Below are 13,640 nucleotides of genomic sequence, written 5' to 3'. Positions count from 1 at the left end.
GTGTATAGTGTGTTATATGATGTTACTATACAGTACAAAGGCTGTAGTATACAGTACATAGGGTGCAGTATATAGTACATAGGGTGTAGTATACAGTACATAGGGTGCAGTATATAGGTGCTCTGTGTATAGTGAGTTATATGATGTTACTATACAGTACATAGGCTGTAGTATACAGTATATAGGGTGCAGTATATAGTGTGTTATATGATGTTACTATACAGTACATAGGCTGTAGTATACAGTATATAGGGTGCAGTATATAGTACATAGGGTGTAGTATACAGTACATAGGCTGTAGTATACAGTATATAGGGTGCAGTATATAGTGTGTTATATGATGTTACTATACAGTACATAGGCTGTAGTATACAGTATATAGGGTGTAGTATACAGTACATAGGGTGTAGTATACAGTATATAGGGTGCAGTACGGTATATAGGTGCTCTGTGTATAGTGAGTTATACCACGTTTCTATGCAGTGACTATGCAGTGTGATCGGTCTTGTACATAACCGATCGCTGTGCGGTGCTCAGCATACAGACCGTGTACTTGGTATATACCCGTATATAACCGCTTATATAATACATATAATATATATTATATATAATACTATCTCATAGTGCTCTGTATATATGGTGCAGCACACAGTAGATGTAGCAGAGCTGACTGTGTGATCCGGTGCCGGTTTCCCCCGGCTGCAGGTAACGGGGAGTTTCTCGTTTTACACAAAGAAGCGGCGACCTGTCCGGCTCTGCTCCATCTGTGTGCCCGGAGCCCGGTACATCGGGGGTAGTGTGGGCGCTGGCGGCTCCCGGGCCCCTGTAACGGCTCCGCACACCGGGGGCCGCTCACCACACGCGGCTCCTTTCATTTTCGCTATTGTGCACGTTGTTGTGATGGGGACACCGGATCTGCCCGGAACCGGAGACCGGACTGAGAGGAACCGGGAGACCGGACTGAGAGGAACCGGGAGACCGGACTGAGAGGAACCGGGAGACCGGACTGAGAGGAACCGGAGACCGGACTGAGAGGAACCGGGAGACCGGACTGAGAGGAACCGGAGACCGGACTGAGAGGAACCGGAGACCGGACTGAGAGGAACCGGGAGACCGGACTGAGAGGAACCGGGAGACTGGACTGAGAGGAACCGGAGACCGGACTGAGAGGAACCGGAGACCGGACTAAGAGGAACCGGAGACCGGACTGAGAGGAACCGGGAGACCGGACTGAGAGGAACCGGAGACCGGACTGAGAGGAACCGGAGACCGGACTGAGAGGAACCGGGAGACCGGACTGAGAGGAACCGGAGACCGGACTGAGAGGAACCGGAGACCGGACTGAGAGGAAAAACAAGTCAGATGGCTCCATCCTGTCGTGTAATAAGCTATAATAGTGCTGTGTCCTGTAATATTGTATAATAGCCTGGGGTGTCCTGTCATCATGTATAATAGTGGCCACTGTCGTATTATATAGTATAACAGTGAACAGCATCGTGTAATAACGTATAATAGTGCAGAGCATCGTGTAATAATGTATAATAGTGCAGAGCATCGTGTAATAATGTATAATAGTGCAGAGCATCGTGTAATAATGTATAATAGTGCAGAGCATCGTGTAATAATGTATAATAGTGCAGAGCATCGTGTAATAACGTATAATAGTGCAGAGCATCGTGTAATAACGTATAATAGTGCAGAGCATCGTGTAATAACGTATAATAGTGCAGAGCATCGTGTAATAACGTATAATAGTGCAGAGCATCGTGTAATAACGTATAATAGTGCAGAGCATCGTGTAATAACGTATAATAGTGCAGAGCATAGAGTAATAACGTATAATAGTGCAGAGCATCGTGTAATAACGTATAATAGTGCAGAGCATCGTGTAATAACGTATAATAGTGCAGAGCATAGAGTAATAACGTATAATAGTGCAGAGCATCGTGTAATAACGTATAATAGTGCAGAGCATCGTGTAATAACGTATAATAGTGCAGAGCATAGTGTAATGACGTATAATAGTGCAGAGCATAGAGTAATAACGTATAATAGTGCAGAGCATAGTGTAATAACGTATAATAGTGCAGAGCATAGTGTAATAACGTATAATAGTGCAGAGCATCGTGTAATAACGTATAATAGTGCAGAGCATCGTGTAATAACGTATAATAGTGCAGAGCATAGTGTAATAACGTATAATAGTGCAGAGCATCGTGTAATAACGTATAATAGTGCAGAGCATCGTGTAATAACGTATAATAGTGCAGAGCATAGAGTAATAACGTATAATAGTGCAGAGCATCGTGTAATAACGTATAATAGTGCAGAGCATAGTGTAATGACGTATAATAGTGCAGAGCATCGTGTAATAACGTATAATAGTGCAGAGCATCGTGTAATAACGTATAATAGTGCAGAGCATCGTGTAATAACGTATAATAGTGCAGAGCATAGAGTAATAACGTATAATAGTGCAGAGCATCGGGTAATAACGTATAATAGTGCAGAGCATAGTGTAATGACGTATAATAGTGCAGAGCATAGAGTAATAACGTATAATAGTGCAGAGCATAGTGTAATAACGTATAATAGTGCAGAGCATCGTGTAATAACGTATAATAGTGCAGAGCATAGAGTAATAACGTATAATAGTGCAGAGCATCGTGTAATAACGTATAATAGTGCAAAGCATCGTGTAATAACGTATAATAGTGCAGAGCATCGTGTAATAACGTATAATAGTGCAGAGCATAGTGTAATAACGTATAATAGTGCAGAGCATAGAGTAATAACGTATAATAGTGCAAAGCATTGTATAATAGTGCAGTGTCCTATACTACTATACAAGGTATAGAACCATATAATACAGTATATAGAAGCAATAACGATGCATAAGTACTAGTGCCCTACAATAGTGCAACCTACTACAAAGCCATATAATAGTGCCCAGTGAGCAATGATGATGTATAATAGTGTAGCAGTGTAATGCATAGGGCGCACATTGCACATTTGCACATGATGGTGTAGTCACCTATATATTAGCACCGTTGAATAATAGTTGTCACTAATGTTACAGAGCAGAGTGGGATGAGAAGATACAATAGAGCCTTATAATAGTGCACCATGTTATTACACATGAGTGCTCATTGTCCTATATCGCCTACAAGTATTCAGTCTTGTGTAATAGTGAAATAATCTATGTATAGGTGCACGAGTGATCAGCACTGCATGACAGGGCATTATTGTACGTATATTAGTGTATTTTATACTGGTGCACAGCAGACTGCTAGTGTACAGCATTGTATTATAGTACAGTAGTGTACAGCATTGTATTATAGTGCAGTAGTGTACAGCATAGTATAGGAGTGCAGTAGTGTACAGCATAGTATTATAGTGCAGTAGTGTACAGCATTATATTATAGTGCAGTAGTGTACAGCATTGTATAGGAGTGCAGTAGTGTACAGCATAGTATTATAGTGCAGTAGTGTACAGCATAGTATAGGAGTGCAGTAGTGTACAGCATAGTATTATAGTGCAGTAGTGTACAGCATTGTATAGGAGTGCAGTAGTGTACAGCATTGTATTATAGTGCAGTAGTGTACAGCATTGTATTATAGTGCAGTAGTGTACAGCATTATATAGGAGTGCAGTAGTGTAAAGCATAGTATTATAGTGCAGTAGTGTACAGCATTGCATTATAGTGCAGTAGTGTACAGCATTGTATTATAGTACAGTAGTGTACAGCATTGTATCATAGTGCAGTAGTGTACAGCATTGTATAGGAGTGCAGTAGTGTACAGCATTGTATTATAGTACAGTAGTGTACAGCATTGTATTATAGTGCAGTAGTGTACAGCATAGTATTATAGTGCAGTAGTGTACAGCATTGCATTATAGTGCAGTAGTGTACAGCATTATATTATAGTGCAGTAGTGTACAGCATTGTATAGGAGTGCAGTAGTGTACAGCATAGTATTATAGTGCAGTAGTGTACAGCATAGTATAGGAGTGCAGTAGTGTACAGCATTGTATTATAGTGCAGTAGTGTACAGCATTATATTATAGTGCAGTAGTGTACAGCATAGTATTATAGTGCAGTAGTGTACAGCATAGTATAGGAGTGCAGTAGTGTACAGCATAGTATTATAGTGCAGTAGTGTACAGCATAGTATTATAGTGCAGTAGTGTACAGCATTGTATTATAGTGCAGTAGTGTACAGCATAGTATAGGAGTGCAGTAGTGTACAGCATTGTATTATAGTGCAGTAGTGTACAGCATAGTATTATAGTGCAGTAGTGTACAGCATTGTATTATAGTACAGTAGTGTACAGCATTGTATTATAGTGCAGTAGTGTACAGCATTGTATTATAGTGCAGCAGTGTACAGCATTGTATTATAGTGCAGTAGTGTACAGCATTGTATAGTGCAGTTGTGTACAGCATTGTATCATAGTGCAGTAGTGTACAGCATAGTATAGGAGTGCAGTTGTGTACAGCATTGTATCATAGTGCAGTAGTGTACAGCATAGTATAGGAGTGCAGTAGTGTACAGCATTGTATCATAGTGCAGTAGTGTACAGCATTGTATAGGAGTGCAGTAGTGTACAGCATAGTATTATAGTGCAGTAGTGTACAGCATTGTATTATAGTGCAGTAGTGTACAGCATTGTATAGTGCAGTAGTGTACAGCATTGTATCATAGTGCAGTAGTGTACAGCATTGTATAGGAGTGCAGTAGTGTACAGCATTGTATTATAGTGCAGTAGTGTACAGCATTGTATTATAGTGCAGTAGTGTACAGCATTGTATCATAGTGCAGCAGTGTACAGCATAGTATTATAGTGCAGTAGTGTACAGCATTGTATTATAGTGCAGTAGTGTACAGCATTGTATAGTGCAGTAGTGTACAGCATAGTATTATAGTGCAGTAGTGTACAGCATTATATTATAGTGCAGTAGTGTACAGCATTGTATAGTGCAGTAGTGTACAGCATTGTATTATAGTGCAGTAGTGTACAGCATTATATATAGTGCAGTTGTGTACAGCATTGTATAGTGCAGTAGTGTACAGCATTGTATTATAGTGCAGTAGTGTACAGCATTGTATAGTGCAGTAGTGTACAGCATAGTATTATAGTGCAGTAGTGTACAGCATTGTATAGGAGTGCAGTAGTGTACAGCATTATATTATAGTGCAGTAGTGTACAGCATTGTATTATAGTGCAGTAGTGTACAGCATTGTATTATAGTGCAGTAGTGTACATCATAGTATTATAGTGCAGTAGTGTACAGCATTGTATTATAGTGCAGTAGTGTACAGCATTGTATTATAGTGCAGTAGTGTACAGCATTATATTATAGTGCAGTAGTGTACAGCATTGTATAGTGCAGTAGTGTACAGCATTGTATTATAGTGGAGTAGTGTACAGCATTGTATCATAGTGCAGTAGTGTACAGCATAGTATAGGAGTGCAGTAGTGTACAGCATTGTATAGTGCAGTAGTGTACAGCATTGTATTATAGTACAGTAGTGTACAGCATTGTATAGGAGTGCAGTAGTGTACAGCATTGTATCATAGTGCAGTAGTGTACAGCATAGTATTATAGTGCAGTAGTGTACAGCATTGTATCATAGTGCAGTAGTGTACAGCATAGTATTATAGTGCAGTAGTGTACAGCATAGTATTATAGTGCAGTAGTGTACAGCATAGTATTATAGTGCAGTAGTGTACAGCATTGTATAGTGCAGTAGTGTACAGCATTGTATTATAGTGCAGTAGTGTACAGCATTGTATCATAGTGCAGTAGTGTACAGCATAGTATTATAGTGCAGTAGTGTACATCATAGTATTATAGTGCAGTAGTGTACAGCATAGTATTATAGTGCAGTAGTGTACAGCATAGTATTATAGTGCAGTAGTGTACAGCATTGTATAGTGCAGTAGTGTACAGCATTGTATCATAGTGCAGTAGTGTACAGCATTGTATAGTGCAGTAGTGTACAGCATTGTATTATAGTGCAGTAGTGTACATCATAGTATTATAGTGCAGTAGTGTACAGCATAGTATTATAGTGCAGTAGTGTACAGCATTGTATAGTGCAGTAGTGTACAGCATTGTATTATAGTGCAGTAGTGTACAGCATTGTATCATAGTGCAGTAGTGTACAGCATAGTATTATAGTGCAGTAGTGTACATCATAGTATTATAGTGCAGTAGTGTACAGCATAGTATTATAGTGCAGTAGTGTACATCATAGTATTATAGTGCAGTAGTGTACAGCATTGTATCATAGTGCAGTAGTGTACAGCATAGTATTATAGTGCAGTAGTGTACAGCATTGTATTATAGTACAGTAGTGTACAGCATTGTATTATAGTACAGTAGTGTACAGCATAGTATTATAGTGCAGTAGTGTACAGCATTGTATTATAGTACAGTAGTGTACAGCATTGTATTATAGTACAGTAGTGTACAGCTTGCATACTAACGTATACTAGTGTTTTATCATTGCATATAATGGTGCCTAGCAGTCTGTACAAACCTAACATAAGTGATGAATTGGTGAGCAGCTCTGTATAACAATGCAACTATAGTCAGTGCTATATACACTGCTCCTGCACTGCCCACCATCTATAGTGTGTTATAGTGTACAATAATAGAATATTCGGGGACATAATAGCCAATCAGTGAACTACACACAACACAACTATGAATATCATGTATATACCACACTATATGTAATAATTCAGCAGAGTATTATCATTGCTATTCTATACATCTGTAAAGGTATATATCCATATCTATATATCAGTGCATAAGGTGATCTTGCAGTGTATAACAATGCCTCAGCCTACTCTATAGAAGTGCATGAAGACGACCATTCATATATATATATATATATATATAGAGAGAGAGAGAGAGCACAAAATGCAATGATTTAGGATTAACACTATATATATATATATATATATATATATATATATATATATATATATATATATATATATATATATATATATATATATCAAAAATTGCAATTTCTGTTCTACCTTAAAAGACAAAAAAAAAAAAAAAAAAGAAGAAGAAGAAGCCCGGCCCCGACTATGGGGGCAGAGTGCAGTCTGATTGTATGGAGAGATTGATATAGTAAAATGCAGCCTTATTTCCTTAGAGGGGAGGTGCAGGATAAGAGTATGCTAATTAGCCGGAGATTTTTTGGGGGAAGGGGGTGGAATATCAATTTTTATTGCATCACCTGTCAGGAGTGTCCAATCAGCGGCGGCTGCAGGGGAATTAATGGATGAAGGTGTCTCCGGACGGCTCACTATAGTGCAGGAGCAGCAGAGGAGCACAGCACATCCCACGGTCCGGGGGCTCTCATGCACTGGGGGGCTGCACCACCACCACTCAGGTACTGGGAGCTGCAGCCTCTTAACAATGGAGAGCTGCCAGTGCTCTCTATGGCTCTAGGACCTGCCTATCTGTCTCTGCCTGGATATACAGCTGTACATGTGACTAGTCCTATAGACTTTATAGGGCAATAACCCAGGCTTTCTCTTCCTTCAAGCAGGATGCCTTGAGACTGCAAGCATCAGGATCTGCACCACCACCACCTCGCCTTGTGCTATGACCCAAAAGCAATGGGTGATCTGGAGTCTGGCTTTGAAGTGGTGGATGGAGTCAGGCTGGGCTACCTGGTCATCAAAGGCAAGCAGATGTTCGCCCTGTCTCAGGTCTTCACAGATCTCCTGAAGAACATCCCAAGAACCACAGTGCACAAGCGCATGGATCACTTAAAAGTGAAGAAGCACCACTGTGACTTGGAGGAGCTGAGGAAGCTCAAGGCGATCAACTCTATAGCTTTCCATGCAGCCAAATGCACTCTGATCTCCAGAGAGGACGTGCAAGCCCTGTACACCTCCTGCAAGACTGAAAGGGTCCTCAAGACAAAAAGGAGGAGGATAAGCAGGCCCCTGTCAACAAAAGAGCCCCCATCCCCCGACCCTTACTGCAGTTTCTGGAAGGAGAACAAAGTTTGGCTGGGGCTGAATGAAGAAGAAGCTAAGAAGAAGAAGAAGAAGAAGAAGCCAACCAAGAGGAAGGGCTCCTTGGCTCCTGGAGACCCAGCTGCTGATCTACCTCACTTTCTCAGTAAATACACTGGTCACAGCTACTCACAAATAGCAAGGTCGCCTTGCAAAACCCCTGGAAACTATGAAACTCCCCAGATCCCCGGAGACTGTGTAGCAGCTTTCCACTCCAGCCTGCCCTTCTTCAGGGGCGTGCTGTGCAGCAAGCACCCAGCCTACTACTACCAGCCAGCCATTGCCCAACCCAAGCTAGGCAGCTCAGTCACTTACAGATACAAAAGGAAAAGGTCTGCAGCAAACAAGGACTCATCCTTCCAGCACAGCAGCAGTAGCAGCACTAGCAGCAGCAACAGCAGCAGCAGGAGGTTCTTCTTCCTCCCCAAGCCCTACAGATCCAAAGGAAGCCCCTTGTGCCTGGAGAGGATCCACCTGGTCAATGGCTTCTGTGCCCACCAGCACCTGGATGCCCTGCAGGAGGCTTACAGCAGCGACTCAGAGTCCAGCTCTGAGGCCAATGACTCGGATTTTGGTTCTAGTTTGTCCAGCAGCAGCAACAACTCTGTGTCCTCCGATGAAGAGGAGGAAGAAGAAGAGGAGGAAGAAGAAGAAGAAGAGGAGGAGGGGGAGGAGGGAAGCCTGTCTGACTCCAGTGAGTTGAGCTCTGATGAGGACAGCTCCTCTGAGTCAGACAGCAGCTCTGTGTCCAGCCAGGTCTCAATGGAAAGTATACGATTCAGGAGAACTAGTTTTTCCAGCCCTGTTCACATGGCCCAGGCAAACCTCCTGTGCCAGTTCCCCAGGTCCCCCCCCAGCACAACTCACTGTGAGATTAAATCTGAAAGCCAGGATTGGAGTCAGCAAGGCTTCAGGGGTCCTGGGATGTATGGTGGCCCTGCTGCTTTGGGGGGCTCCTTTCCTGATCCAACCTCTGGGATCCATCTCCCACTTTCTGCTTTCTCCAGAAGTGACCTGGTGAGCAGTAACTGTGTTACAGAGGGGGGCCCAAAGAAAAACAATGCGTCCCATCCACCCCAACAAAGGATAAACAGGGAGAGCAAGCAATCCACTCTCCCCCAATGTGTGCAAAAGAATACCACCACATCCCCCAACCCTTTACATTGTGTGTCTGCAGCAACAACAACCACTGACAAGGGGGACACATTGTGTAAAAGCCCAGGAGCGGTGGTGGTGGATTTACCTGGAAACTCTGAGCAGGGCCACAAGGCATGCACTGATCTGTCCTTTCTGCACAATGTCAAAATTAAAATTGAGGACACTAGTGGTCATGAAGAATACCATAGCCAGCATAAGCTAAACTATGAGTGCAATGTTGCTAAGGATGAGCTTGATAGTGATAGGAGTGAGACGAAAACTGAGGGGGCTTTAGTGAAAGCCAAACAGGACTCTGTGTGCACTGATAACAAACAACCAACCACTTCTGGAGATACTAGGACTCCAAGTGAGGAGGACCCTCCATGCACTTTAGATACACCCAACAAGCCTGAGGATGGAGATTACAAATATGGTGCTAAGGTCAGGAAAAATTACAGGACACTGGTGCTAGGAAAAAGACCTATGTTACAGACAACTACTCCCTGCAAGCCCAATCTGAAATCTGCAAGGAGCCCAAGACCCCCAGGTAAAAGTGAATTTTATGAAGGGACACTGGATGGTTTGACAGTGACCAATAGGCGCAAAAGGTTAGCCAACAATGTAGCTTCTACCGTAAAAAGACCTTTTAATTTCATGGCAAATTTCCCCAGTCCACCGTCATTGATTATTGGCAAAGACGGAGATTTAGTCCCTGCCTACTCCTTAAACAGCACAAAGGATTCTTACCCACCCCACAAGGCCCATCCTATTTGGAAATGGCAATTGGGTGGTTCTCCAGTACCTCTCCCTCCTAGTCACAAATTCAGGACATTTCAATCATAACATTTTTTTTTTTTTCTTGTATGGGGGAATTGTAATTTTTTTTTTTTTTTACAAATGGTTGTATCAGCCTGTTTTTTTTATATATTATATTATTATTAATTATTATTATTAATTTGGATTTATTTGCCCTGACATCTCCTGGAGAAGGAAATTGGATGCCATTTTTCATTTGCAATATGGAATTTATCACTTGGTTACATTCCGTAGACTACTCAGTGCTTAAAGACTTTTAAAAAAAAAACAAAAAAAACAAACCTGGCCTTGAATTGAAGTGGTTATTATTATTTTTTTTTAATTATTATTATTTTAATATTATTTTTTATTTTATATATTATTAATATTTTTTTTTTTTTTTGCAAAGCACCCGGGTACCTCAGTTCATCTGCAAAAAAAAAAACAAAATGTCAAAGCATTTCAGTGTAATAAAAGACAACCAAGAGTATGAGCCATTTGCATTTTCTGCACTAAATTGGAAAAACAAAAAGTTGAAGTATGACTGCGTCATTTGTTGCACAATGACTATATAAGAAGTAGCAGATTTTACATGTTTGGGTGAAAAGGGTGTTTTTGTTTAATTTTTTTTTTTTTTTTTTTTTTAAGAGCAGTTGCACTTAACTCGTTTTTATGGACTGGAATGGTCTTGGGCCTAGATTTTATTCAGGCCTTGGGAAAATAAGCTGCCTCAACAACTAGTGAAAATAAATATGTCATTGTATTTTGTTAATGATGTCTTTTTACGTGCACAATCATACAGTGTGTAGTGAAATCCCAATTGTATCCAAAGGTCTCTTTTTTTTTTGTTCTGTGTCACTCATGTAGAATCATATTGTGATATGGCAGGAGAGAAAAGTGACATTTACATTCTCACTAAAAAAAAACAAAAAAAAACTTATATGTGGCTTAGAAGGAATCCGACATATATAGACTGTGCAGATGAAGAGAGTCATATATATGTGACAGAGCGAGTGCTGTGATGATATTGTGTTGTTATTTTATTTTTATTTTTACTTTTGTATATTTCTTGGTAGAGGCCCCAGTTTTTTTAACCCCTGTGATAAACTGCATTATTCATTGTAGCTAAAAAAAAAAAAAATATCTAAAAAAAAAACAAAAAAACTTGAATGGTCAATACAAAGCCTGGAGAATTTCTGCAAATGACAATCACAGTCAGTTCTCTACACTTGCACTTATAAACTGAGTTTAGTAAATATTGTAGAGACCCATTTGGTGTTTTTTTTTTTTATTTCCTTGTGTAATGTTGTGTGGACAGCAGTAAATCAAAAAAAAAGAAAGAAAAAAAAAAAAGTTATGGAAATTTGCACTGTCGAGAGCATGTTTCACCTTCATTGAAATAATAAAAAAAAAAAAAAAATTGGAAAAAAAACACTGAAAGAACACAGTCAATACAGCTTGATTTTTTTTTTTCTTCTTATATATATTTTTTTATGATATCATGGAGTCTTATGGACTGAGGTGTTGCTAAGCGTTTCTGGAAAAAAAAATGCAATTTTTTTTAAGTGAGGTATAAATATTGTGCATTAAAAAAAGTTAATATAAAAAACATGGAGAAGTGTTTCTTCTTTCACAGGCTGGCCTACAAATACATAAAATGAAAAAAAAAAAAAAAAAAAGTGAAAAAATTTCTCTGTCTGGGTATAGATGTCAGTTTTATTGTCTTCAGGTTGCTTCGCAGATCAATATTTCTAGGAGAACTTTTTTCCTTGTTGTTTTGTCTTCATAGGCCTAGCATGCAGTGTACTTTTCTCTCTCTCTTTTTTTTTTTTTTTGCTATTGCATTGCAGTTCGGCTGCACACTCGTGTTCTTTTAGTCTCCTTTGTCTGTGAATATTTTAGGCAGGCATTAACGGGTGTCACCTTACACTAACCACGTGTCTTCGACCACAGAGCTCCATAATAACCTATATCCTGAAGCTTTATAATTCATCCAACTGGGTACAAGTTACTTCCTGATTTATAACAATCACTACCGAATGCACCTAACAATGATAATAATGCTAAATAATTCTATTTAAAAAAAAATGTCTTATAGAGGTTATGTAATTTTTTTTTACTTTTTTATTTTTTTTTACTGCATATTAAGTGTCTTCATTCAACAAGTTTTGTGCAAATGGCCCCAATATTTGTGCAAGCACACATCATTTACAGGCGGAGATAAGCAGGCTAAATTTAGTGATCAAGAGAAAAGTGGGAGTGCAATCAGCTGCCAGGCAATGCAAAGTTTACAGATAAGATTAAAGGGAGATAATGCAGGTGGCATGTTTAAGAGATTTGGCTACAAGTCACTTGTACAGTTTATAATATGGCACAGCCCTGGCTTGGCCTGTGAATACTATGAATTGTAAGCAATCAATGAAGAGCTCTTGTGTGCCATTCACGTTTCACGTTATACTCTGCTTAGCAAGCTTGGGTAGGCCTCTAATGCCAACAATAGTTTTGATGAGGCCAAAAAAAAAATAAAAAATAAAAAATGAAAACAAGTTAAAAAAAATTATATATATATATATATATATATATATATATATATATATATATATATATATATATATATATATAGTATTATTGGAGAATATACTTACTGTTTATTTTTAAATATTTTTACTCTATTTTGTAAATATTGACTGGACAGGACGTAACTATAATTCAAGCCCTGACCTCCGCCAGCTGTGGAACATGCATGTCCCAGTGTTTACAACCCTTCTAGGGCAAAGCAAGCTGGGACCTGTAGTCTCACAAGATCTGTCCAGCCACAGGTGGGATCTTGTGAAGCAAAACACGGAGGGTAGACTGTGAATGTAAGAGGATACTCATACAGGCTAGGAAGCAAGCTCTTAAGAATGTCAACTAATACCTGTAAAAATAAAAATAATAATAAATACAAATCGTATAGAAAGAGTGGGGTTTAATGTTGCAATCTGATCCCAGACTTAGCAATCTGATGTCTTGAAGATATGCTAGATTTTCTGAATCCCACATATAATTAATTTCCTTAGACTAGGCCTCTCTTTCTCCTCCTTTTCATGATCAGGCGGCCTCACAAGCACCAGCTTTAAAAGGCCTGAGTTGTTTTGCATGGAACTTCACAATAGGGGTTGGGGGGACTGACAGGCTGTGTGTCCACTGCAGGGCATACATCCCTTCCCCTTCTCCATCTCCCCTTTCCCTACCAGTCATACAAAAGGAAAACAACACAATCCTGGCCTGGAATGCTGCCTGTCATCTTCCATAGATCCTATGATACAGTCTAATATCCTGTCTCTTCACATACCACTTTATTATATACATTTGCAGCATGGCCTGGGCTGTGATAGATAGAAGCCATATAGAAAAAGTAGAAGAAGCTGGATACAAAAAAGCTGGTTCAATGCAAATGTTGCTACAATGTATATACCTGTGGAGTAAAAGCTCCATGCACTTAGAAGGAATCAGGCATGCAGATTCTTTATTCGCCATAGAATCCATATGACTGATACATATATATATATATATATATATATATATATTGCAAATTTGTTCAAGACAAGATAAGGATACTCTGGCCTAAATATTATACAGGATAAATCTAGAGGCGTGGGATGAAAACAACACA

The 13,640-nt window shown here is 39.6% G+C and overlaps 1 protein-coding gene across 3 annotated transcripts in view; it reads left to right on the top strand.

The window, feature by feature from the left end:
- The first annotated feature begins 746 nt into the window (after window positions 1-746).
- The window catches only part of SKIDA1 (SKI/DACH domain containing 1), a 25,205-nt gene continuing 12,311 nt past the window's right edge, over window positions 747-13,640 (top strand). Inside the window, exon 1 of one of the 3 annotated variants that reach the window (XR_011361760.1) lies at window positions 747-1,380. Coding sequence is in view for 2 of the 3 variants with exons in the window: in XM_069959041.1 (XP_069815142.1) it covers window positions 7,649-10,033 (2,385 nt within the window). In the remaining variant the exon portion in view is untranslated. Of the gene's footprint in view, window positions 1,381-7,356; window positions 10,388-13,640 lie in introns of those variants that run through there. The other 2 variants (XM_069959042.1, XM_069959041.1) reach the window with 2 other exon arrangements.

This window comes from Dendropsophus ebraccatus, chromosome 2 (assembly GCF_027789765.1).
Source record: "Dendropsophus ebraccatus isolate aDenEbr1 chromosome 2, aDenEbr1.pat, whole genome shotgun sequence".
Lineage (NCBI taxonomy): Eukaryota > Metazoa > Chordata > Amphibia > Anura > Hylidae > Dendropsophus > Dendropsophus ebraccatus.
The sequence above is the reverse complement of the archived record's forward strand: the minus strand, read 5'-3'. Positions and strand labels throughout refer to the sequence as shown.